Genomic DNA, 24,524 nt, shown 5'->3' with positions numbered 1-24,524 from the left:
TGTAATCCACTACGTTAGGCACATCTGGCATTGTTTTGAGGACAGAACTGTGACCGTAACCTTTTTCCGACCACAGCGATAGTTCGCGCAACCGCACAACCGTTGTTGCAGCTGACTGTTTGGCCAAAATGTCTAAAGGCAATAGATGCAGCACGACATTAAGGGAATTTGTTCCTGTCTTGCTGAATGCGCCTGAAATACACAAACACGCCATACGCTGAACTTTATCTAAACAAGTCGGTTTCTGAAGTGCCGGCCACCAGACTACAACACCATATAGCATTATAGGTCTAACCACTGCCGTGTATAGCCAATGCACAATTTTTGGTTTCAGTCCCCACTTTTTTCCTATTGCCTTTTTGCACGAGTACAAAGCTACAGTTGCCTTTCTCGCCCTTTCTTCAATATTAAGCTTAAAGTTCAGCTTCCTGTCCAAAATAACGCCAAGGTATTTTGCACATTCACCAAAGGGAATTTCAATACCCCCTAAGGAAATAGGCCTAACCGTGGGAGTTTTGCGATCGTTGCAGTACATGACTAATTCTGTCTTTGCAGGATTTACCCCAAGACCATTGTCTTTCGCCCATTTCTCAGTCATCCGGAGGGCCCTCTGAATAATATCTCTGATTGTGGATGGGAATTTTCCCCTGACTGCCAGAGCCACATCATCTGCGTATGCCACCACTTTTATCCTTTCTTTTTCTAGAGTAACCAGAAGGATATTTATAGCAACATTCCAAAGAAGAGGTGATAGGACTCCTCCTTGGGGAGTGCCTCTGTTCACATACCTTTGTATGTTTGCTTGTCCTAGTGTGGCTGAAATACGTCTCTTCATTAGCAGTTCGTCTAACAGCCTGAGTATACATGGATCAACATTCAGAGTTGTCAGTCCATTTAATATCGAGCTCGGATGGACATTATTGAACGCCCCTTCGATGTCTAGAAACGCCACGATTGTGTATTCTTTGACAGATAGTGAGCTTTCAATAAAGCTGACTAGTTCATGTAGTGCGGTCTCAGTAGACCTGCCCTTCGAGTATGCATGCTGTCGTTTCGAGAACAAACTTGAATCGATGCTAGTTCTAAGATAAATATCTATCATCCTCTCCAGAGTCTTAAGTAGGAATGAGGATAAGCTGATTGGTCGGAAATCCTTCGCCCTCGAGTGAGAGGCTTTTCCCGCTTTAGGTATGAAAACGACTTTTGTTTCCCTCCACTTTCCTGGGATATATGATAAGTTGATACATCCTTTATATATCACCGACAACCAGGGGATAATTTTGTCAGTTACAGCTTGTAACTCCGCCGGAGTAATTCCATCAGGTCCAGGGGATTTGAATGGTCCAAAGCTATTTAGCGCCCATCTTATTCTAGTTTCCGATACAATTTCCTCGACAGGAAACGACCGCTGAGCAACTGTGGCACCGCCAGTACATGGTTCAACCGTCTGATTTCCAGGAAAATGTGTGTCCAATAGTACCTCCAGCGTCTCCTTACTGGACGTTGTCCAATTGCCCTCCGATGTTTTAATGAAACCTGGAGCGGAGTTGGTGGATGCTAGAACCTTCCGTAGTCTGGAAGCCTCGGACGTATTCTCAATACTGCTGCAGTAAGCATTCCAAGAGTTATGCTGAGCCTTTCTCAGTTCTCGCTTGTATCCTCTCAGATTCTTCTTGTAAGCGTCCCAGTCCTCAGGGGCTCTGGTGGACTTTGCCTTGTTAAAGAGCTTCCTGCAGGATTTCCTCATATTACTTAATTCCGTAGACCACCATGGTGGTCGATGTTTCCCCCTTGGCTTTCCTCTAGGGCATGCAGCTTTCAGTGAGATGTTGAAGGCCTTAGTAATCCGCTCCACTGCGTGTTCGATATCTTGCACATTTCTCATATTTGTCTCTGTTATTTCCGGTATCATCATATTGAACGATTCCCTATACCTATTCCAGTCAGCTTTCCTAACATTTGGCGGAAATATGATCTTGGTGATATGAACATCAAATTTGAAACTGATGTAGCGATGATCTGAGAAGCTGTGTTCACTTAAAACCTGCCACTCAGATATCATTTCATTTAGTTCTTGCGAGGCCAAGGTGATGTCCAAAACCTCTTGCCTGTTTTTAGTGACAAAGGTTGGGACATCTCCCTTGTTGCAAACTACCAGATTAGTACGCAAAATAAACTCTATTAGCGACTCTCCCCTTGCATTAGTATCACTACTTCCCCATATACTATGATGTGCATTCGCATCGCATCCCATAATGAGTTTCGCCTTTGTTTTCAGTGACTCCTCCACTAAGGTCTTAACGGCATATGGAGGCATCTCCCTGTCATGTCCCATGTAGACCGAAGATACCCAATATTTGCATTTGGCTATTTCTAAACTTGCAACGACAGTGTCTGTATTGCACATTGAGGGAAGCAGAAACAAATTGAGCTCGTTTTTAGCAATTATACAGGCTCGATTTACATCATTACCAGTATACTGCAATAGTTTGAACCCCGGAGTACTTAATTCACATATTTTGTTTTTGTAAACATATGGTTCTTGAATAAGAACTATATCTATGTCCCCTTTCATCAGGAGAACTTTTAAGGCAGCACATGCAGCCTTACAATGATGAAGATTTATCTGGAGGATCCGTAGGACCATCGAGATTTTCAACAACCGTCACATCAGCCGCTTCGATCGAGTCATCAAGAATGTCCTCTTCAGAGATATCGGTGACTCTCGCAATAACCATAGGTTCGACTTTGGTGAGTTCTGAGGCAATAGAAGCCTCCTCACGCATACGGTATCTATCCATGTCTTCAACTTTGGTATCTCCCTCGACTTCGCAAGAGGATCCGCTTACTTCTGATTCAGACAGAGGCTTGTCCATTTCTGAATCCTTTAGCTGATCGTTTTTATACACCTTCATTTGGATATAATGAAAGCCATAACATACACGGCCCTGGGACTTTGCCAGATGTGGCAAAGACTGAGTGTTCAATATAAACACTGCATGCCGTCTTGGTCCATCCACTTCATCCAAACGGCCAACCTTCCAATCAGCTGTTGGAAGATCTGGATTGCATCGTTTCAGTCTATTTAAAATAGATTCAGGGTCAGAAGGGTTTGCAGGTATCCAGGCATGTGCTCTAGGTCTAGCCGGTATGTCTTTCTTCTCGACTAACTCTAGAGCAGCTCCTTCCCAAACTTCACCAATTAGTATCAGAGCAGCTTTAAAACATTCTATAGACCTCTGGTCCTCAAATGCGACTAGCTTAAATCGTCCTTGATACCAACCAGCCTCTTGGTGTCGAGGATCTGGGCCGGGAAACTTTTCCAGTACCTGTGAGTAGACGACAGATAGAGCATTCTCAATTTCCCCCCATTTTTGCTTTGGAACCATACCGTCCAATGCTCCTTTATTAATGATAGCCATCACAAGGCTATCTTTAGCAACTGAGGCAAACGATCCTTGATCCCTTTTGGAGGATGGCAGCTCATCCGGCGATCGTTCCCTTTTTCCAGTCTCAAGAATTCCTTGAGCCCATTTTAAGGAATCGCTTTGTTTAGCCGACAACGTGCTTGGGTCGACTGATCCTAACTTCTTTAGGATAAACAAAGCATTTCTGCGTTCCTTGAATCTCTTTCGTGAGGGATTACCTCCTTTTGATGTCGTTACCTTAGAAAAAGTTCGACTTGTCAGTGTGTCGCCACCTGTCGACCCGTCTACAGGTCGACTAATTGGGCCTAACTCTTGGTCATTGCCCAGATTTATAACTCCAGTCGATACCCGTCCACTGGGCCCTGAAGTTAGCAACCCAGTGGATGACTTGGAATTTCGCTGCATGGTGGCTTAATATCCCACCACACTTGAAATTCGTAGTAGGTACCTATTACTATGAGTTTATCCGCTATTGAAAAAACACGTCCGTTCCGTTCGACGGTTGAATAGGAATTCCCTATATATATATATATATATATATATATATATATATATATATATATATATATATATATATATATATATATATATATATATATATGTATATATATATATATGTATATATATATATATATATATATATATATATATATATATATATATATATATATATATATATATATATATATATATATATATATATATATATATATATATATATATATATATATATATATATATTTGGTTCATTGATCGATCTACCATATTCGTTCCTCGAGCATTTAAAAGACGATTTGCTTGTGATACACATTAGAAGTTCTTTATACTCATAAATTAATTTTCTAATGATGGTTTGTATCGAATGTCCTGTTGATCATCGGTTCGCTGGTTTTCTGTCCTGAAATGTTGGTCATATTGAAACTCTCAAAAGGGCATAACGAAGACTTCATATCCTTTGTCCATTTTGTAAATTATTCCGATTTTTTCGAGTAGAAAGTATATGTTATTAGGTCCAGGGAAGCCACTATACAGTGCAGTGCAAATTTTCATTGTTCAACAAATTTAAATGTCAAAGTAAAAATCATTGCTCAGAGAGGATAATCCACCGCTGAAAAACTTGTTAGTGTTTGGCCGAAACAGGTATTGAACCCATGACTCTTTGTATACAAGTCGGGCATGTTAACCATAACTCGGTGGCTTAGTAATAAAGACAAAAAATAGAATAGTCTGTCGGAGAGCGAGAAGCCAAACTAACCATGGAATAGTTACGAAAATTGTCAGACTATGGTATTGAGTTGCGACATGTCAGGTAATCATTGGCCATCTTAACCTGGCATGTCTGAACTCCAACTTTACTATTGGCAATATTGTCATTCAGCTGTGATAAAACGGCAACTTATTCTTCAATGGATATTAAATGCATTTTCAGAGAGTTTCAGGGTAGCAAAATGTGAAGTACTTCCCATTCAGACTCCATTGGGAGAATTTGAGATGAAAAGCCCTCCCCACGCCCACTATCGAAGTATGGTAATTGTCAAAAACTATATCAATCTCATCTTACCTGCAAAATAGGCCGCCGCCTTACTACCGGGCAATGGTATCTTACTCGGTTTTGATGCTGTAATCCCACTAAATTTCTTTAAAGCTTGTACTTGATTCCTAATCGCCGCCACCTGTTGCTGCTGTAATTGTTGCTCGAATGGACTTACACCACCAACACTGGTGCTCATCAATATTTGACGCATATCACGACCATTTTCCAATTTACTTGACGTACTACCAATATGACTGGAACTCATCACATCTTGTTGCTCATGTTCATGAGCCGATTCTGTGCTACTGCTATGATGTTGCATATCATCCATGGGTAAATGGGTCATTGCTTTCATATTTGGTGTGGATATTTGCGTTGTTGTCGGTTGTGGCATTTGCCCATTTGTCGTTGGTGTTGTTGAACGCAAATCACCACGCCTACTAAGCATCAGTGTGGTTGAGGCTGACGAACGATTTGTTTCATAATCGTTTTGCGAGTGTAAATAGGAATTTGTGGCAGCACCGCTGCTGGGTGTAATTGAATGCAGTCTCGATTCTAAAACACGCAATTGTGCCTTAGTTCCCTCTAGTTCTATGTTTTTCTCCTCAAGCTGAAAAATAGAAAAGCAAAACAAAACGGAAGGTCATCAAAAATAATTGAGGCTATTATAGAGACGTTGGCGATTGTACTTACTTGAAACCTTAAATCCTCTACATCATCTTTGGACTTATCTAAACGTTTGACTAAATGACATTTTGATTTTGAGGCAGCCTCAAGTTTTTGCATTAAAATCTACAAAGGTAAAGAAACCACAAACCGCAATTAGATTGAGTTTTTACTTTTTTTTGAGGGATTTACCCCAATATGACCATCATATCGATGGATGGGACACGGGTGTATTTACCTGATTTTTAACAGTCAATGTTAATAAATGTCTTTGTAATTCTATGACACTTGTCTCCAAGAGTATAGCTGCGAAACGTTTGGAATCTGTTACCCTACACTTGATGTCACCCGGAGTACTGACAATACCATCTAGACGACCCAAGTGATCGACAGTCAATTGTTGCAGTTGACTCTGTTTTTTCGATTTAGTATCACTGCCAGAGCTTTGATGGTGGAATGCTATCAGTTCGTTTGACGAATTTGTATGCGTTTGATGTTGTTGTTCCACGACCACAGGTTGGAATGTATTCTGTTGCCTAGATGAGGCTGTACTAGCGGTGGACAATACCGTGGTGGCAGATGAAGAGAGAAACGTTCGTGGGCTGGAGAAATCCGTGTGACTATTAGAGAGAAAGATATAAAGGGATAAAAATTGTTATTGAAGTTTATAAAATAAAGGAAATACATTTAAAAACTGATACTTAACAATTGGGAATTTAAAATATCGGAGAAAACGAATAATCAACAAAATGTTTATGAATCCCTACTTTGCTTATTACATCTATGCAATTTATCCCATTAGATAACTTCGAGGCCATAACTACAGATAGGTACTTAGTAGGGTTTGTAATGAGACTTGTCGATTTTTTCAAAACTAGAAGAAGCTAATTTTTCAATTGCAAAAGTCGCTCTTCCAATCTATTCTTAGTTTGGTAAGTCGTCTTTTCGATTTTTTCTAATTAAGCAAAAAAGAAACAATTTTTGGAAAAAACGATTTTTGATGTCGTGACTTTCGATTTTCTGACGAGGTGCCGATAGAATTCGACCTAACTTTTTTGTTAAAATTCTATTAGAGAGAGAGGATTTGGAATTTTAAAAAAAAAGAGTCGATAGTCGTATTTGAAAATGCCATATGGCATAGAAAACCAAAAGAATTTAAAAAAATGATTTATTTTATTTTCGATTCGACCTTTTTGTTTTCAAATATTTGTTGTAATTGTTGGGCTTTTAAGGTCATGTATTTCAATGCGAATAAAATGATTTACTCGGTCGCCATGGTGTCCTAACCGTATCGTAACCGTATCGAGTTCAATGGAGGTTAAGTTGTAGAGGATAACATCAATTTTGTGTTGAATTGATGTCAACTTAGACCTCTATAGGTCCAATGTGAATCCTCGATGTAATCTTTCCAGCTTCTTCCTCCCAATGTGGTCCCTTTAAAGTAGTCTAAGAACTACCACTTCTCCGTCTTCTATAAAAGAAATCTTAGAACAACCAACCAGAGGCCCTGATGAAGGCAAGTATGTTACTTAAGCTGTGTTCAATGGATAAGCTGAGTTCAATGAAGACTACTTTGAAAAATTATTAAAATAATTACTTGTACATAGTTCGACCATGACATAACAACGTCCGGAATTTTGGATTTTTTAGGTCTAATTACGAAGTAAGAGCCTTTTCGTTCTAATGGGGTTCTAGGATTCATAAAGCGTTGGGCGAAGGAGTTTTCGGACCCTTTTTACTGCCCTTGTTAGACCCATTCTAGAGTATGGTTCTATCGTGTGGGATCCTCAGTATGAAGTTTACATTGATAGGATAGAATCGGTTCAGAAGAAGTTCTTGTTGTTGGCTTTGAGACATTTTCATTGGAACAGTGATTTTGTTCTTCCTTCATACACTTCTAGATTGAGGCTGATTAATTTGCCTACTCTTAGGAGCCGACGGACAATGTTCAGCTCCATGATGATGTATAGGTTAGTTAGTGGGGATATTCCATGCTCGGAATTGATATCTAGGATTAGGATAAATGTTCCTTTTAGGGCATCTAGGAATTACCAGTTTCTTTACATTGATTTTCAACGTTCGAATTATGCTTCTGTGGAGCCCATTCGTAGGATGTGCATTATTTTTAATTCAATCTATCATCTAGTTGACACTAACCTTAGTATTGATATGATGAAGTCTAGAATTTTAGCATATTTGGATAACTAATACATTAGTTTTATTGAATAACCTAATATTTGATCTTCTGTTTTAATATATCCGGCTGATGAGTCCTTCCCTGTAGCTGGTCAAATCCCTCTGCCTCCACTCCGCCATGGTCCAGACCATGGTGTGTACGCTGGGGGTACACACCATGGTCTTGAAAGTGGGCGATAGGACCGTTCGTATAACAAAACGCATAGTTTAGGATATATGAGCAAAAGAATTTTTTCATAAAAAATTTTTGATTTTTTTAGGATTTGGATGGAATTTTAGATTTTCTAGGGGGTGTTCACGAATTTTTCAGGATTTGGGTGAAACTTTGGATTTTCTGGTGCTGATCATGAATTATGGTCCTATTTTCACTCTAGGACGTATAATTTAGGAGATATGAGCACAAGAAGTTTTTCATATAAAAATTTCGAATTTTTCAGGATTTATGTTGAATTTTGGATTTTCTAAGATTGATCAATACATCGAAGTATTGGCTTGCTATGCATACGAAAAGTCTTGATTAGAACATAATTTTGAAACGCTCCTATCCATGTCTGTCCGTCTCTTGCAATCACGTCAAAGCTGCACAATTGAGCTTAAATATTATTTTTGTTTGAAGTTAGATAAAGATCGAAGATGTTGTTCTTTTATATCTACAAACAAATTGGTATAAAAAGCGGGTCGGATTGGGTCATCCACATAAATAATATCCCAATATTATTATTGGGTTGATTTACATGAATTGGTTTACTTGAAAATGGTTATATGGGGCATATGTTTCCTATATCCCTTATAACCGATATTTGGATTGGAATGAGAAACAAAAAGTTGCATTTCGGCCTTTTTAATATTTCGAAGTTGATTTTTTGTTATTATTGAAAATTCGAATTTCGTCGCGAATTTCAACTTTTCGATAGAGATATTTAAAATTAGATTTTGACCAATACAAAAATCGATTAGACGATTTTTAAGATTGCCAAAAATCTATATTATAAAAAGTCCACTTTGACTTTGTATTGCAAAAAATTGGTTAGTCAAAAATTCGATTTACGACTTTTGTATTCCTAATTGGAAAAACCAAAACCATGCACGCCGCATGCTTTTATACGAAAGGACATCGACTTATCCTTCATTCTCATGAGCCTAGAAGGCGCAATTTTATCTCTGTCCGTCTGATCTCCACCATGTAGACCAAAATTTGACATTTGGAGACAAACATCAAAAAAATCCCAAAGGAATATTTTGCTTGAATTGATTCGAAAGAAATATCGCCAAGTCCTACCTGTTTGACGTTTTACTTGGCTGCTGCTGTTGTTGTTGTAGCTGTTGCACTCTAGAGTTTAACTCTAACCTCTGTGCCATTGCCAATTTTAATTGTTCCTCCAGATTCTTTTTGACTTTGGTCAACTCCTCGACTTGTTCACTCATTTTGGTGGCTTTTATGCGACCCGTTAAAGTTTCAGCCTCCATTTCAGCCAGTTTGTCCAGCAATCGATCACGTTCTTTGCGTAATTGCTGTAGATCCTCTTTGTTAAGGCGTTCTACATGTTCGCGGAAGGTTTTTGGTGTTAAAGCTGTATTGGCACTACTGCTGCTGGATTTCGAAAGGGCGGCTGGGGCACCACTTTCACCAGTGACAGGCGGTTGATCCTCACCGCTCTCGGTATCGGAGCGCAAATGTTGACGTTCATAATTTTGCAAATGCTCTACCTCATCACGTAAACGGCTCGATTTACGATGGATAACATCCAGTAGATTTAAAAGTTCATCATCGGATTCGGGACAAGACAAACGATTTGAAGCAATGGTGCCCTAAGAGAAAGGAATAGGTTAGTAAAGTTAAATGATTTTCGTTTGGGATTTTAAAGACCACTTACCGTTAAAGCACCATTCGTTGAGGAGGCACTATGACCCTCCTTCGAAGAACTAGTCTCTGTTGAGAATCCTGAATCTTGCACTACACTGCCATTGTTATTTTCACCACTGGCGGTACCACCACTGACTCCCACACCGCCACTACTACTCTTTGGCTCTTTTTTACCGCTATGCGAATTACTTCGACTCCTCGTCAGCGAAGATGATGAGGTCAAATCTGTGGCGGCGGGATGATTTAATTCCTTCTGAGAGATTTTCCTTTTGACTCGAATACCAGGTTCCCATTCACGACGTGAGACTAATGTACAGCCACTTGTTAGAGTGGTTGCCGATGCTGAACCACTTACACTAACCGATTGACCACCGGCACTTACTCCACTACTGCTACCCCCACCCCCTAGGCCAGAAACACAACCCGTCGACGAAATGTTTGAGGCTGCCGACGATGATATGGAGGCCATTTTATGCTTGAGATCGGGAAATGTTTCTATAACTAGATCACGGAATTCCAATAGTGCACCAACTTCATGTTGCAATTCTTGCAAAGATTTTGTCTGTTCACTATGGATATGATGTTGGTGGTGGTGATGATTGTTTGCCGTGGACATGCCTCCAGCTCCGTTAACATGGTGCGATAGGCCATAGCTACTTGCATATGGCAAATGGGGACCGCCCAGCAAATGATGATGATTGAGGTTCATATGATGATGGGGATGTTGATAGGCGGCGGCCACAACGGCTGAGGGTGATGCTACAGTCACATTCACTGTATTACTGGAGGCCATTAAGTGCGGATGGTGTGTACCAAGGCCCACACTTAAAGGCATACAGTCCATGGCACCTCTCAGAGTGCCGGCTATACCTTTGGAGATGGTATTGTGCGGTGAATTATTGCTATTACTACGTCCCGAGTCATGGGATTCATTCTGTAAAGAGACAAAAGAGAAGAAAAAGAAGAATTAAAATTTTGTCTAAGGAAGAGGAATCGTAAATACTTTTATTGACCATACCAACCCATTGGTTAGTTGGATCCTGAATACAGTTATATTTCATAGCCTTGGGATGATAAACATCATCATCACCACCATTAATCACAATAAGTAATCTTCCAAGACCCTCGCATTTTAATTTCTTTAAACGATTGTCAATCATACCTAGACTGTTTTTGGTTAACCAGCCCCCAGCCAGTGGTGGCGGTGCTTCTCATATATGGAATGAGACGTTAATTGTTCATTTAAGAAACTCTTTTTAGTAATGATATCATGGCATTACGGCAATACTACCACCACCACCATCACCACTGTCATAAACAAATAGGTGATTAGGTTTAGTTGATTCCTAATGTGGAAACTATGAGCAACGAAAAACTGCTGTCAATGTCCTACGCCCACGGCAAATTTTCGTTTAATCTTCAGTTTTGTGATACAAACAAAAAACAAAACTACTAGCTCTGGGTGAGCTAGACTTGAAGCCTTGGCTGAAGTTCACAGCAACAACAACAACAATAGAAGAAACAGTAGTAGTGGTTGCTTGGAACACTATTGTCGCAAAATATGTCTCAACTGTCTGATGCCCATAATTGAAAACTGACAACAATATCTTAATTGTATTGAATCGCAACCTTAAGTTGATTTATTTTGTACTTTGAAATGTTACGCCTGTTGTTCGTTCGCTCGCTCGCTCGCTCGCCCGTTCTACTATGTCACATTTCAAGAAATTCACAAATGATAATGAGAATAAATGAACAAGTGATACCTATTCGGGACCACATTCAGAGTGGATTGTTCATGTTTTTTTTCAATGGTCATGGGAAAAACAGCTGAAGTAACAATTGAGTGAAATACTTGACCGAAATTATGATCAACTCTGTGCTGTGGTACAATAGTATGGATAATTACAGAATTTTGAAATTAATGTCATTCATTATGATACAGAGATTCTGTAGTAAGTAGAGATGTTACTATCGATGCTTTGACATTTTTGAAAACATCGATGTTTTCTTTGTCATCTCTAAAAAATAAAAAAGTTGAAAGAGAACACGGAGGAAATCGATGTTTTGGAGGAACTAAAGGAACTTCTTGCATAAATTTCTCTTGTCATTCCTCTAACTTTCATCAAAAATTGCAAAACTTGAGACTAAATCTTAAAACTCCAGAAGTTCTCTTTGCCTTCGAAACGATAAGTTGTCATTTAATTGATAGATTTGCTCACTACGAAACACGCACTGTTCTTCGGGTAGCAACTCTAATATATTCTCGTTTTAAAAAAGATGCACACAGAGAAGATATTGATTGAAAATCGATTGTTGTAATGAAAATTCACAGTTGTGTCAATCTATTTACTTTATTTACAACCATTATTTGGTTCCTTCTACCTTTTAGAGCTTATTATTATAGATTGTTGTTTGAAATACAAGTCAAATGGTTGTGTGAACTAATTCCTTCTCTCTTGAAAAATTTTGATCGAATTCGATACGCACAACCTACCTTATAAAACCTTCATAACCGTCATTTAGTATTCAGCACTTACAATTGATAGTCACAGACGAATTCCGTTGGAAATAGTTTTAAATGTCAATATTGTTATTATCAATTATTCAATGTGGAAGGAAAACGTGTTTTATTTTTAATTTAATATAAAAAACCACTGAAACTGAATATTTTTCAACCGTTTCTAAGTTTATTTAAATCCTCGGTGGACTGTCTGTCAAATATTTTCACGAACTACTCGCGCAATCGTCAGGATACTCAATGCTACGAGTCAGATAAACAGTGCGCATCAATTGTTTGCGATCAAATGGAGATCGAGTTATATAAAGTATAAATCATGCAACGACGTTAAAGGGCCTCTAATGGAAAAATCCATCTCCACGTCTTTACTTTATTTATGAAACCCCAAAGGAAGTGACCATGTAGAGTAGATTCTTATTAAATTTTTAAAACTCCAAACTAATTTTCTAACTTAATTTGTTGTGTTTTTAGGCAAGCTATGTAGACCCATTTTTATGCTATGTGCTCAATTTGGAATCCATTTATAAGTACTAAAGTACTAAGAGTCCCAGAGATTTAACTCCCATTGCCTGTCAATTGAACAATCCAAGCTGGCGGGTACTTTTAAAGGTGACAATTTTTGTTAAATTGTTATCAATGTATTGTATTTAGGTATAGTGTGATTTTATGTACCTTTCTATCATTTAAAAATGTAAAATACAATATTTTGAGGAAAAATGTATTTTCAATTCGGTTAAGGTGCTAATAAAGTTGGGTGATACTACCAAATAAGAAGGGAGTAACGACCAATTGCAACGTCTAGTACAACCAACTCCATATATGGTATTGGTTGGATTTCCCATAATTGGAATGAGTCGACCGAATTTATCGGGTATCACAACTGCCATCAGATAGTTGCTGCAACTGCAAAAAGGAGGTTGGCAATAAATTCGGTCATCACAAGCAATATGTATTCTCTGTGTGGTTTTAAGTCAACTTTAAATACTGATCAGGCAGTTAAAGCTTTGGAGCAAAAGATGTACACCGTTTTGTAAAAAACTCCACAGGAACAGCATATGCCAACCACATCTTCTCAAAAACCGATTTTTTCGTTTTTAAAAAACAAAATTAAAACAAAAGTAAAATCATCACGAGCGGATTCTATTATAATTTTGAGGCAGCGCCTAGAAAGTAAATATAAACAATTCAATTGTACTTAATACTTTACTTTGAACATAATGAATTTATTTTTAGAGGAATGCAGAAAGTATGGTGCCTATAATGCAAATTAGAACGAATGTTCAGCTAGGCTGGACAAATTATTTCTGATCGGCGAACGCGCCTAAACTGATGTTTATTAATAAAAAAATCAGCAAATTTCTGAAAACTTTTGATCTGGATTTATTTTAAATATTATATTTTTATAATTAAATTTATTATTTATTTTTTGTGTTAATTCAGACCATGAATTAAAATGTTATGAGTTTTTTTTTGTTTTAATCAATAAATACAAATATGTTTTTTTATTTAATATTATTATCTCATTTATTAAAATTACTATAATTTTTACAAATGTACTTTATGTAATTTGCCCCTGCATCTGAAAAAATAAACCATGTATATTTTTTTTCATAAACATCGATGTTTGATTTAAAAACATCGATGGTTGTCAATATCGATGGTTCTCCACCTCTAGTAGTAAGTTTGAAAAGGCAATATTGGTCATTAGGGGTTATAAAATTCTATGCCAGGATCAGATGTCAGGATGTAAACAAATGGAACGCTTTTTTATTGTTCTAAAAATTAGACATGAAAAATACTAGAATTCAAATAATAGTCACAGACTATTTTTGCATTCAGTATATTGTTAAAGATTATGATTTGAAATCTTCGTAATTATAATTAAAAACAAGGCTGTCATTCGAGATCTATTTTTATAAATCCCTGGAATCGGTATTTCAAATTAGAGGTGTGCACGTGACACGAAATTGTCGTGAATCACGCTGATGGCAACGGCGTAAGTGTGCGTGAGCGTTATTAACAAACCAAAAGTCGTGCGTGAGCGTGAGTCACGAAAATAATTTATTCGTGAGTGTGCGTGAGTAACGAATTTCGGAAAAATACGCCCACTGACATAAAACGCTTACGAGATGAATTCATTTACAATTTTAGTGACACCTGGGATGTTAAGAGTTTAATAACGCTCTCGAATTTAATCATGCTCATGTTTTCAAATACGCCCCTAATGTAAATTAGACATAAAATTATTTGTGATTCACGACATTTTTCGCGAGTCACGATATTTTTCGAGAATCTCTACATTTCGTGCGTGACTGCGCGTGACTAAAAATTTTGAGTGTTCGTGAGCGTGAATCCTATCAAACACTATCGTGCGTGAGTGAGCGTAAGTAAGATTTTTCCGTCGTGAGTGTGCGCGAGCGTGAGTAAAATATTACTCACGTGCACATCTCTAATTTAAAAATATTGAATTCCGGGATTTTCTGAGTAATAACATAAAAAAAACTTTATTACATCAAGCAAATTTGATTTATTAACAAAAAAGTAACAATAGAACATTAGAGTAAACTAAAACGCAATATCGGGCGGGGCCGACTATATTATACCTTGCACCACTTTGTAGATCCACATTTTCGATATCATATGCAATGTATTGCGTGCTGTATATAAAGGTTTATGTTCCCATACACATATATTTAAATATCACCACATCTGGAAAAATTTTGTCAGAGTTCTACAAAATTTATAGACTTTAAATTTAGGTTGGGTAATGCCCTGGTATGGAACACATCGTTAATAAAAAAATATGGGAAGCCTTTACATCTGAACCAATTATGTGGCAACTTCTCAAACGTGTATTTATGATTTATCGGTCGATAGATATGTATTAGAAGTATATGCAAATTAGAGTAATTTTCGCAAGTTTTCGACTTAGCAGCGGCGATTTTATAAGGAAAATGTGGATACTTTGGCCATTTTTGCCCAAATCGGAAAAAACATATATATGGAAGCTATATCGAACTCTGAACCGATTTCAACCTAATTTGACATGCATAGTTACTATGTTAATTCTTCTCCCTGTGCATTTTTCACATAAATCGGACTACAACTTTGACCTCTGTGGTCATATGACGGAAAATCGGGTGAAAGATATATATGGGAACTATATCTAAATCTGAACCAATTTCAACCAAATTTTCATGCATATCCAGAACCTTAATTTTACTCTATGTGCAAAGTTTCAAGTAAATCGCGGTAAAAATTTTGTCTCTGTGGTTATATGAGTCTAAATCGGGCGAAAAATATATATTGGAGCTATATCTAAATCTGAACTGATTTATTTTCGATTTTCGAAGTTTATTATTTTAAATTGCTGGGCTGGGTAACTTGCAACATTCAAAGTCTAGTATTGTTCAAGCTGATTTCAATGAAAATGGGAAAATATTTGAAGTAACAATTCAGAGATTTGTTTGACCTGAACCACACAGAAAAAGTATCTCCTAAATATTTCCAATTAAAGAATTGATTGACGTTGAAAACTTAATCAAATAAACAATTAAATGGTACAATTGCTTTTTTAAAAAAAGAAAAACATAAATTTCGTTAAGAAAATTAGTGAATTATGGTATCATTACTATTTTATTTGCAATATCAGTTTTCCAATTAAGATTGTAATTAAATATATATTTTTTTTTAATTTAAAAAAAAAAAATATTAAAATAAAATATTTTTATAATAATAATGTATACAATAATATAAAATATAATTTGGTCTGAAATAATTATAATCGGAAAATATATAAGACAGTTCTATCAATCATATGAATTCTTATAAAATTACAAGAAAATTATTTACTCAAAAGGTGAAATAAATAAAAATACAATAAATAATTGAATGTCTCAAATAAAATATTAATTACGTTTTGCGATCAAAATCATTTAAATTTTTAATTGAATCAAAAAATAAAACAATACTTTAACGTCCAGATGAAATCAATTAATTTTTTTAATCAAGTCTATTTATTATTTCTGTGTTTGATTAATTCTGTGATTGATCATTTTCATGATTGAAGAAATTTCAAATTTTGGGGAGTTTGAGACCGTTCATAATGATTTTTGTTAAAAAATTAAATCAATTTGTTAAGTGAATCAATTAAATATTTAATTGAATAGTTCTTCAACTGAAAAAAGAAGGCATGCCCCTATTACAATTGCATTTCTTATTTGATATTGAATATTAAACACAGAACATGATATAATTCTTAGTAGGCTAGATAAGTTCAAATAAGACATTTATTACATGTGGGGTATAGTGACAATGATATCGAGGCAAAACAAAAAGGCAGGTTGCCACGGGTGATGTTGTTGATGGAAAATGAGGTGTTTTTTTTTTTTGCAAAACCAAAGTAACAACCTGTCTTCTTCAACAAGGGGGTTTGTAATACCAAAAACGAAAATGAACTTTTGCTTGACAATAAAATATGACAATAAAATCAAAAAAAAAGTCATTATGATTGGAAAACACGTACCACCGACTCAGAGTTATGTTTCGGTGTTTGACAATAGGGTGGGGTATGAGTTGACCTGGTTGGCAGCCATAGATATGACGAGGATGACGATGGAACTGAATGATGGACTGTAAAACAACAATAACAAAAAATTTTAAGTATATAGACATAAATGTTGTTATTGCAATTTCCTTCTTCATTGCTTGATTTCATGGTAGCTAATTATTTTTTTTTTTTTTTTGGTTTATAAATGAATGAATGACAAGTTGCAGTCCATTATTTCATGGCAAATTGATGGATAGATAGAGGGCATTTTTGTAGTTTATTTAGTAGCTGTAATTAAATATCACACAACTACACTCTCGCCTTTATAAAAATCAAAAAATCAACATGGAAAAATGTTAATCGCATTTCGACAAAACATCCAAGTTATGCGAAAACTAAACGACCCATAAACCCAGAATTGTGGTAAGCTGACATTGAAAAGATACTGAAAATAAGTTTTATTTTTTTTTTGTATGGAAGAAGCACTTTGTGCAATAAAATCTAAATAACATTATGGTTTAGTCCATCTTTTACAATAATATCTTTTTAATTGTTTGTCTATTATATTGGGGTTAAATCTTTATACCTTCAACACATGTACACAGAAAAAAGTCTATTGTAACACTGATGCTAAAATGAACTAATATTGCTAAATTTTCTTTTGTTTTAGTTTATTTTAAAAAATTTGTAAGTAATTTTCTCCAGCCCAATGATTTTTTCTTTATTCCAAGTATGTCTCAAAATTTTATGAACTATATTGCAGTAAAATTTCTATGACATACAAATTAGTTCCACTCTAACTAACACAGAAGAAGTTTTTCGTACACTTCTCAAAAATAGTAAGAATGAACTACAGCGTGGTTAAAATGGGAATGATCTGGGGCCTATTATTATGCCCACCACCATAGAATGGTGACGGGGGTATAATAAGTTTGTCATTCCGTTTGTAACACATCGAAATATCGATTTCCGACTATATAAGTTAGGTTAGGTGGCAGCCCGATGTATCAGGCTCACTTAGACTATTCAGTCCATTGTGATACAACATTGGTGAACTTCTCTCTTATCACTGAGTGCTGCCCGATTCCATGTTAAGCTCAATGACAAGGGACCTCCTATTTATAGTCGAGTCCGAACGGCGTTCCACATTGCAGTGAAACCACTTAGAGAAGCTTTGAAACCCTCAGAAATGTCACCAGCATTACTGAGGTGGGGAGCAGGAATCGAACCCACGACCTTGTGTATGCAAGGCGGGCATACTAACCATTGCACCACGGTGGCTCCCTTTCGACTATATAAAGTATATACATTCTTGATCAGGGAAAAATTCTAAGACGATATAAGCATGTCCGTCTGTCTGTCTCTCTCTTGTAATCCCGCTACAGCCTTCAATAATGGCGCTATCATCGTGAAATTTGGCACAGATTCGGTTTTTGTTTGCAGGCAGGTCAAGTTCGAAGATGGGCTATATCGGTCCAAGTTTTGATATAGGCCCAATATAAACAGCCCCCTTATAGACCGATTTCCCGTTTTTATTTCTTGGGCGTCTACAAACTGTAATTTATATCTGATTTGCTTGAAATTGAAAATCTAGAGTTATTTTGAGACCACAAATATGTCAGCCGACTATGGTGTGTATCGAGCCACGTTTTGTTATAGCCCCTATATAGACCGATCTCCCGAATTAACTCCTTGGGCTTCTAGAAACCGTAGTTTTTATTCGATTTGCCCGAAAATGTAAATATACTGGTATTTTAGACCCTCAAAAATCTGTATCGCATTTATTTTTACCCGTCGATTTGGTAAGGCATCGATATAGACCGATTTCACTTCTTGAGAGTATAGCAGGCGCACTGATCATAAAAATTGCTTGAAACTGAATGTAAAATTTCCAGATTTTACTCCTCGGTCATTTAAATAATGGCGGTAAAATCTATAGATTGAGGATTTAAATGCAAGACTTTATTTCACCATTTACACGATATGTTCATGATTTCTCTAAACTCAAACAAAATTGGCTCTTAAAAATCCAGAAACTGATCTAGTCTTCATACGTATAATCTTTAAATTTATTTTCGGGAAGCGTAATGGTTGAACTGATCTGCTTGGGAGAATCCCCCTGAATTTTATATATTATCAAGTAACCCGCTACGACGAAGATTTTTCAAAATAAACTATTATATTTGATTCATGGTGGTGGGTATTTAAGATTCGGCCCGGCCGAACTTACTACTGTAACATATATACTTGTTTTTAGTTCATTTTTTCTTTTCGAGAAAGATGTATTTCGTAGATAGTAATTAAAACCCCAAAAAATGTGGGAACATTTTCGTTAGTTTAATGAATCTCAAAATTTGGAATACAATTTAGTTCAATTTTCGCACGAGATAGTTCATTTTTCCCATAATGTAGTTTACTTTTTTTCTGTATAGGCAGTATGACGGAATAGAGGGTAGGTTAGGTTGGGTTGTGTTTGTGTAAAGAATCTTACAGTGTAGCATAACGCTTCGAATTGTCGGCGATCACAAAAATATCGTTAAATGTGTTATCGATCACATTAACAAGCTGCAGTATCGAATATGTCTTCGGATATAACTTATAATGTGGTCATTATCTGGGATATGTCTAGAAAAGTTGGACACGGGCATTATCGTCCGTATAAACTTATATTATGAACGACGAACGAGAATGTCCGATTTTCCAATTTTCATTTTGTCCATTTTTCCATCAATGTAAAGTATTGCTAAAATTTTTTTGTATTTTAAAATATATCGAATATTAATAGGTAAAATCAATCATCCATTGTAGCCTCATCTTCAAACTATTCAATATGATAATAGGAATATATTGACACAAAAAATACTTTCTTTCTTCCAAAACGAAATCTTGAGACCATCGAAGTTTTCTTTATCTCTTTAAAGGCAAATAAATCTTTGTTTATGGTAACCGTTGCCATGTTCCTTCTTAACGATCTATGTTTCATCCTGAAAAAATGGCTGTAACAACAAATGAAAACTTCGTTGGCCAAAAATTTAGTTTCTCAAAAAATAAATTATTTTTTTCCTTGTCGGGGAAAAAAACACTTATTTTCACGTCCTTTCGAACCGCGAACCAGTGGATATTGTCATCAACAGAGAATTATCGCTATAGACATTAACGCACAAGTAACCTATACTGTTAAGCAGTTCTATTTATAGACTACATTGTTGGCACACACATGCCGATGTAAAAAAAATTTATTGAAGGAAAACAAACCACATTAGTAGGCCCTTCTCTTATAAACGATGTACCAAGTACAACTTTGGTGAACTTCTCTCTTATCACTGAGTGCTGCCCGATTCCATGTTAAGCTCAATGACAAGTGACCTCCTTTTTATAGCCGAGTCCGAATGGCGTTCCACATTACAGTGAAACCACTTAGAGAAGCTTTGAAACCCTCAGAAATGTCACCAGCATTACTGAGGTGTGATAATCCACCGCTGAAAAACTTTTTGGTGTTCGGTCGAAGCAGGAATCGAAACCACGACCTTGTGTATGCAAGGCGGGCATGCTAACCATTGTACCACTGTGACTCCGATATTTGTAGATGGTGTCTGGACCCAGAGGCTATGGAAGATTCTTTTCACTTCCTGTACCAGTGTCCAGCACTATCTTTCATAAGAAACAAGATACTGGGCTCTTATTTCTTTCAGACTATGACCGACTTGCGAGAATACAGCCTGAGGAATATTCTCGTCTTCATCAAGGCTTCGGGGTGGAGGAACTAGGCGCGTCCGAAGGATACATTATCATATAATAGACTCATTCCGGCCGGAAGTAGACGGACACGAGGAGGAAGATGGAAAGAAGTTTGAGGAATCGCAATGGACCAACTATGGTCTAAGGGGACACAAATCCGCTAGTTCGGATTCGTGTCATCCTCCATAACCTAACCTAACATAATGATTTTAAAGTTAGGGTGTCGCAAAAATGAATTTCGGGAGAGTAAAATATGCAAAATCCAACTGCGTCTCGAGTTATAAACAGTGGATACCCCAAAACTATACACTGGAGTAGAAGAAAGCCTAAGACTACGCCAAAAGAAAATCATATAATCAAAAGAACTATGCAACAATTCGATCAAATATCATCTAAAGAAGTCAAAAATTAAATACAAGTGTGTATATTTCCCATAACGGTGACGAGGTAGTGCATTAGAAGTCGGAGTGCCATTATACAAAATTGTCAAATATCACCGATTTCAAAGAAAACTAATTATTTATTATTTTTTTTTTTTTAATTATAGTAAGCACCAACATTGCATTAAAATTTTGGTTTTAATATTTTTATTTTCGTTATAATTACGGCTTATTTTCTACAGGGAATGTGGTTGCAAGTGTTTGGAACAGAACTGTATATATTTTTTTTGTGAAACTTTCAATAAATATCCAAAACGCAATTATGTTTGTCAACTTTTTTTAATTCTGTACATGTGTAGTTTCTTGCCAAATTTGTTGTCGCCACTGGATTTATTTCCAGCTATTAACCACCAAGATCTAACGTCAAAGATTTTGAATTTTTTTTTTCTTAAATAGAGCTCAAGGCAATTTCGTAAGAACACATATTAATGGTCATACATTGTAATAATAGATACACATAGATAATTGTATATAATAAATAACGATATAAGGAAAAAATGAAATATGTTTTGTATTAATAGGTACCATCCGGATTCTAAGGCTTGTTTACAAGTGTTTTAAAGAAAAACATACTTTGTTTCATACTGAAAGAAACACTTTTTTTCTATAAATAAAATTTTAAATCTATGACCTGTTATTAGAGTGATCAAAATCGATGGATAATCCATTTATCGCTTTACGTGAAAATTCCATTTTCGGTGGACCGGTAGAACTGGTGTTTTCAAGGTCTCAAAATCCGGCTTTCGGTTTTAATACTATCATTGTACAAATGCCAATTTAATACTAAATTTAGACAAATACATCTGAGTATTTTAATAAACTGTAACCCTACATTTGTATCCAATTTTTAACAAATGATCGAATTATTTTTTCGTTGACGTTTTGTAACAAAAAAAATTAGATACCCTTTCAAAAAGTCCGGGTCTATATAACTGAGATAACCCGCCTTTAAAAACCCCGACCTTTTAATCAAGCTACCTGCTATCCTATCTCATACGATAGATTTCTTTCATATTTCAAAATAACGAAAATTGATTTCGGTTCTTCTATTTCGAAAGGCAAATCACTTTATATTTTGCTGTCAAGTAGGACTCGAATGTATAGAATATGTTTCAAGGAAATTTAAAAAACATTATAAAATTTAACATAATTCTCACAAAATTTTTTTTTGTAATTTTATTTCGTATGATTTAGTACTTTCGTATATATTTTCCGATTATAATTATAGTTGGATTTTTCTTTGGATTTAAGTAAAAATATAAGGAACCACAGAAACAATATGACAATATGATCATTTGAAAATTAAATTGATTCAAAAAAAAATTATTAAAATAGAAATAAATCACAAAAATTAATTGTACCAAATTTTTATTTAATTGGTCGGACCACTAAATTAATTTTAACTGACGTTGTTGATTGGTACTATACAAAAAAGTTTTGTGATTCAATCACGAAATTAATTGATCCAATTAATTTTTTAAAAATAGGAGACTATCTTAAACCCCGGCCCAAGGCCGGCCACGCAAAAACCAAATCTGATGCGTTGCAATGCTATTCAGGACAACAAATCTATGTACAGTTACCACCATCCCAGAATGCAAAAATAGGTCCCACATAGGGTTTTCTTTTTCCCGGACTTTTTCCATTCCCCGGAAAGCGGGAATTTTTTTCGAATTTCCCGGGATCCCGATCAAAAGACAGTCTGTATAGTCGGTATAGTTTTCGGAAGAACACTATTAATATTGTGGGATTTTTTGTAACATTAAAAAGCTGGGTGAAAATGAAAGATACTTATTTCGATTTCACCATCGATCACTATATGCACATGTTCGGTCAAAATTCCCAAAAGGGAAACACTATCATACCTCATTCACATTACACTTCCAAAATCTTTACTTTAACCAGATTTCAACTGTCATTTGCCTTATAAATAAGGAATTTAAAATCCACTTTTAATAGATTTCAAGCCTAATGTGTACGAAGTATAAATTTGAAATTAAAGTAATTCATATTTCATAAAAAATCCTTGCAATAATTATGAAATTATGCAATTTCAAACGTGAGATACATAAGGTAAAATATCCCGTTGTTTATAAAGGTTTACTCCGTCTACCAGTCTATCAGAATGTTGGTTTACAGAAATATGACTATCATAAAGGGTGATACGGTCAAAATTTGGTCAAGGGAAAACGCGTGTAAATCGGTGAAATCGTTTATTTAAAAAATTAAATTAAATTTCTTTTTTAAGTTCAATTAGTATAAAATTCAGGAAAAATATTCAGTTAGGCTTTCGCTTTTCCAAATCCGAATTGCCGGGCCTCACGCTTGACACCTGCCATCAGATTTTGTACAGCCACCTTGTCCACCTTCTTCGCCGCAGAAAGCCAGTTTGCCTTGAACTGCTGCTCGTCCTTAGCAGTTTTTTTGGTCTACTTTAGGTTCCGCTTGACAATAGCCCAGTATTTCTCAATTGGGCGGAGCTCTGGCGTGTTGGGAGGGTTCTTGTCCTTGGGAACCACCTGCACGTTGTTGGCGGCGTACCACTCCATGGCCTTTTTACCGTAATGGCAAGATGCCAAATCCGGCCAAAACAGTACAGAACAACCGTGTTTCTTCAGGACGTTTATTCAAACACACTTTCACGTAAATTTCTTGGTTGACAGTCCCGGAAATGAAAATGCTGCTTTTCAAGCCACAGGTACAGATGGCTTGCCAAACCAGATATTTCTTTGCGAACTTTGACAGTTTTATGTGCTTTAAAATATCTGCTACCTTTCCCCTTCCTTTTGCCGTATAAAACTCCTGTCCCGGAAGCTGCTTGTAGTCGGCTTTGACGTAGGTTTCGTCGTCCATTACCACGCAGTCAAACTTCGTCAGCATCGTCGTGTGCAGGGATCGCGCTTTGGCCGTCGTATTTTGTTTATCATCGCGATTTGGAGTCACTACCTTCTAGTAAGTCGATAGTCCGGCTCGTTTTTTGGCTCGATGCACGGTTGTAGACGATACACCCAGCTTATTTGCGGCATCTCGGAGAGAGAGGTTAGGGTTTCGCTTGAAACTACCGGCAACTCTCTTTGTCGTCTCAGCGGCTTCCCGTTTTCGATTTCCCCCCGATCCAGACTTCCTGGCTGTCGACAAACGTTCCCCAAACACTTTAATTACATTTGTAACGGTTGATTTGGCAACTTTTAGCGACTTTGCCAGCTTTGCGTGCGAGTAGCTCGGATTTTCGCGATGCGCGAGCAAAATTTTGATACGCTGCTCTTCTTGCTTGGACGGCATTTTGACAACTGAGGAGTGAATTCCAAAATCAAATTAGGAGCAACATTCCACACACACACACCTTCAAAATGAGGGGTGTTCAAGTTTTTTAAATGCAAAATTGAAAGAAATACGTCCAGTTTATATTGACCAAATTTTGACCGTATCACCCTTTAAATTAGGAAGTGCAATCTTCTTTTTAAGTGCAATCTTTTTATACCCTTCACCACTACTGTGGTACAGGGTATAATAAGTTTGTGCATTTGTATGTAACGCCAAGAAGGAAAAGTCTGAGACCCATCGTTTAGTATACCGATCGTCTTAGAATTA

General features: G+C 36.4%; 1 protein-coding gene across 6 annotated transcripts in view; it reads right to left on the bottom strand.

Moving 5' to 3' along the window:
• jvl (javelin-like) overlaps positions 1-24,524 on the bottom strand; it is a 380,644-nt gene that overhangs the window by 22,738 nt on the left and 333,382 nt on the right. For all 6 annotated transcript variants that reach the window (XR_012718206.1, XR_012718205.1, XM_075291596.1 and 3 more), the window contains exons 2-6: positions 9,699-10,622; positions 9,104-9,633; positions 5,867-6,248; positions 5,656-5,754; positions 4,990-5,572 (exon numbers count right to left, since the gene is read on the bottom strand). Coding sequence is in view for 4 of the 6 variants with exons in the window: in XM_075291596.1 (XP_075147711.1) it covers positions 4,990-5,572; positions 5,656-5,754; positions 5,867-6,248; positions 9,104-9,633; positions 9,699-10,622 (2,518 nt within the window). In the remaining 2 variants the exon portion in view is untranslated. The remainder of the gene's footprint in view (positions 1-4,989; positions 5,573-5,655; positions 5,755-5,866; positions 6,249-9,103; positions 9,634-9,698; positions 10,623-24,524) is intronic.

This window comes from Haematobia irritans, chromosome 1 (assembly GCF_050003625.1).
Source record: "Haematobia irritans isolate KBUSLIRL chromosome 1, ASM5000362v1, whole genome shotgun sequence".
Taxonomy (NCBI): Eukaryota; Metazoa; Arthropoda; class Insecta; order Diptera; family Muscidae; genus Haematobia; species Haematobia irritans.
This window is presented reverse-complemented; position numbering and strand designations above follow the sequence as displayed.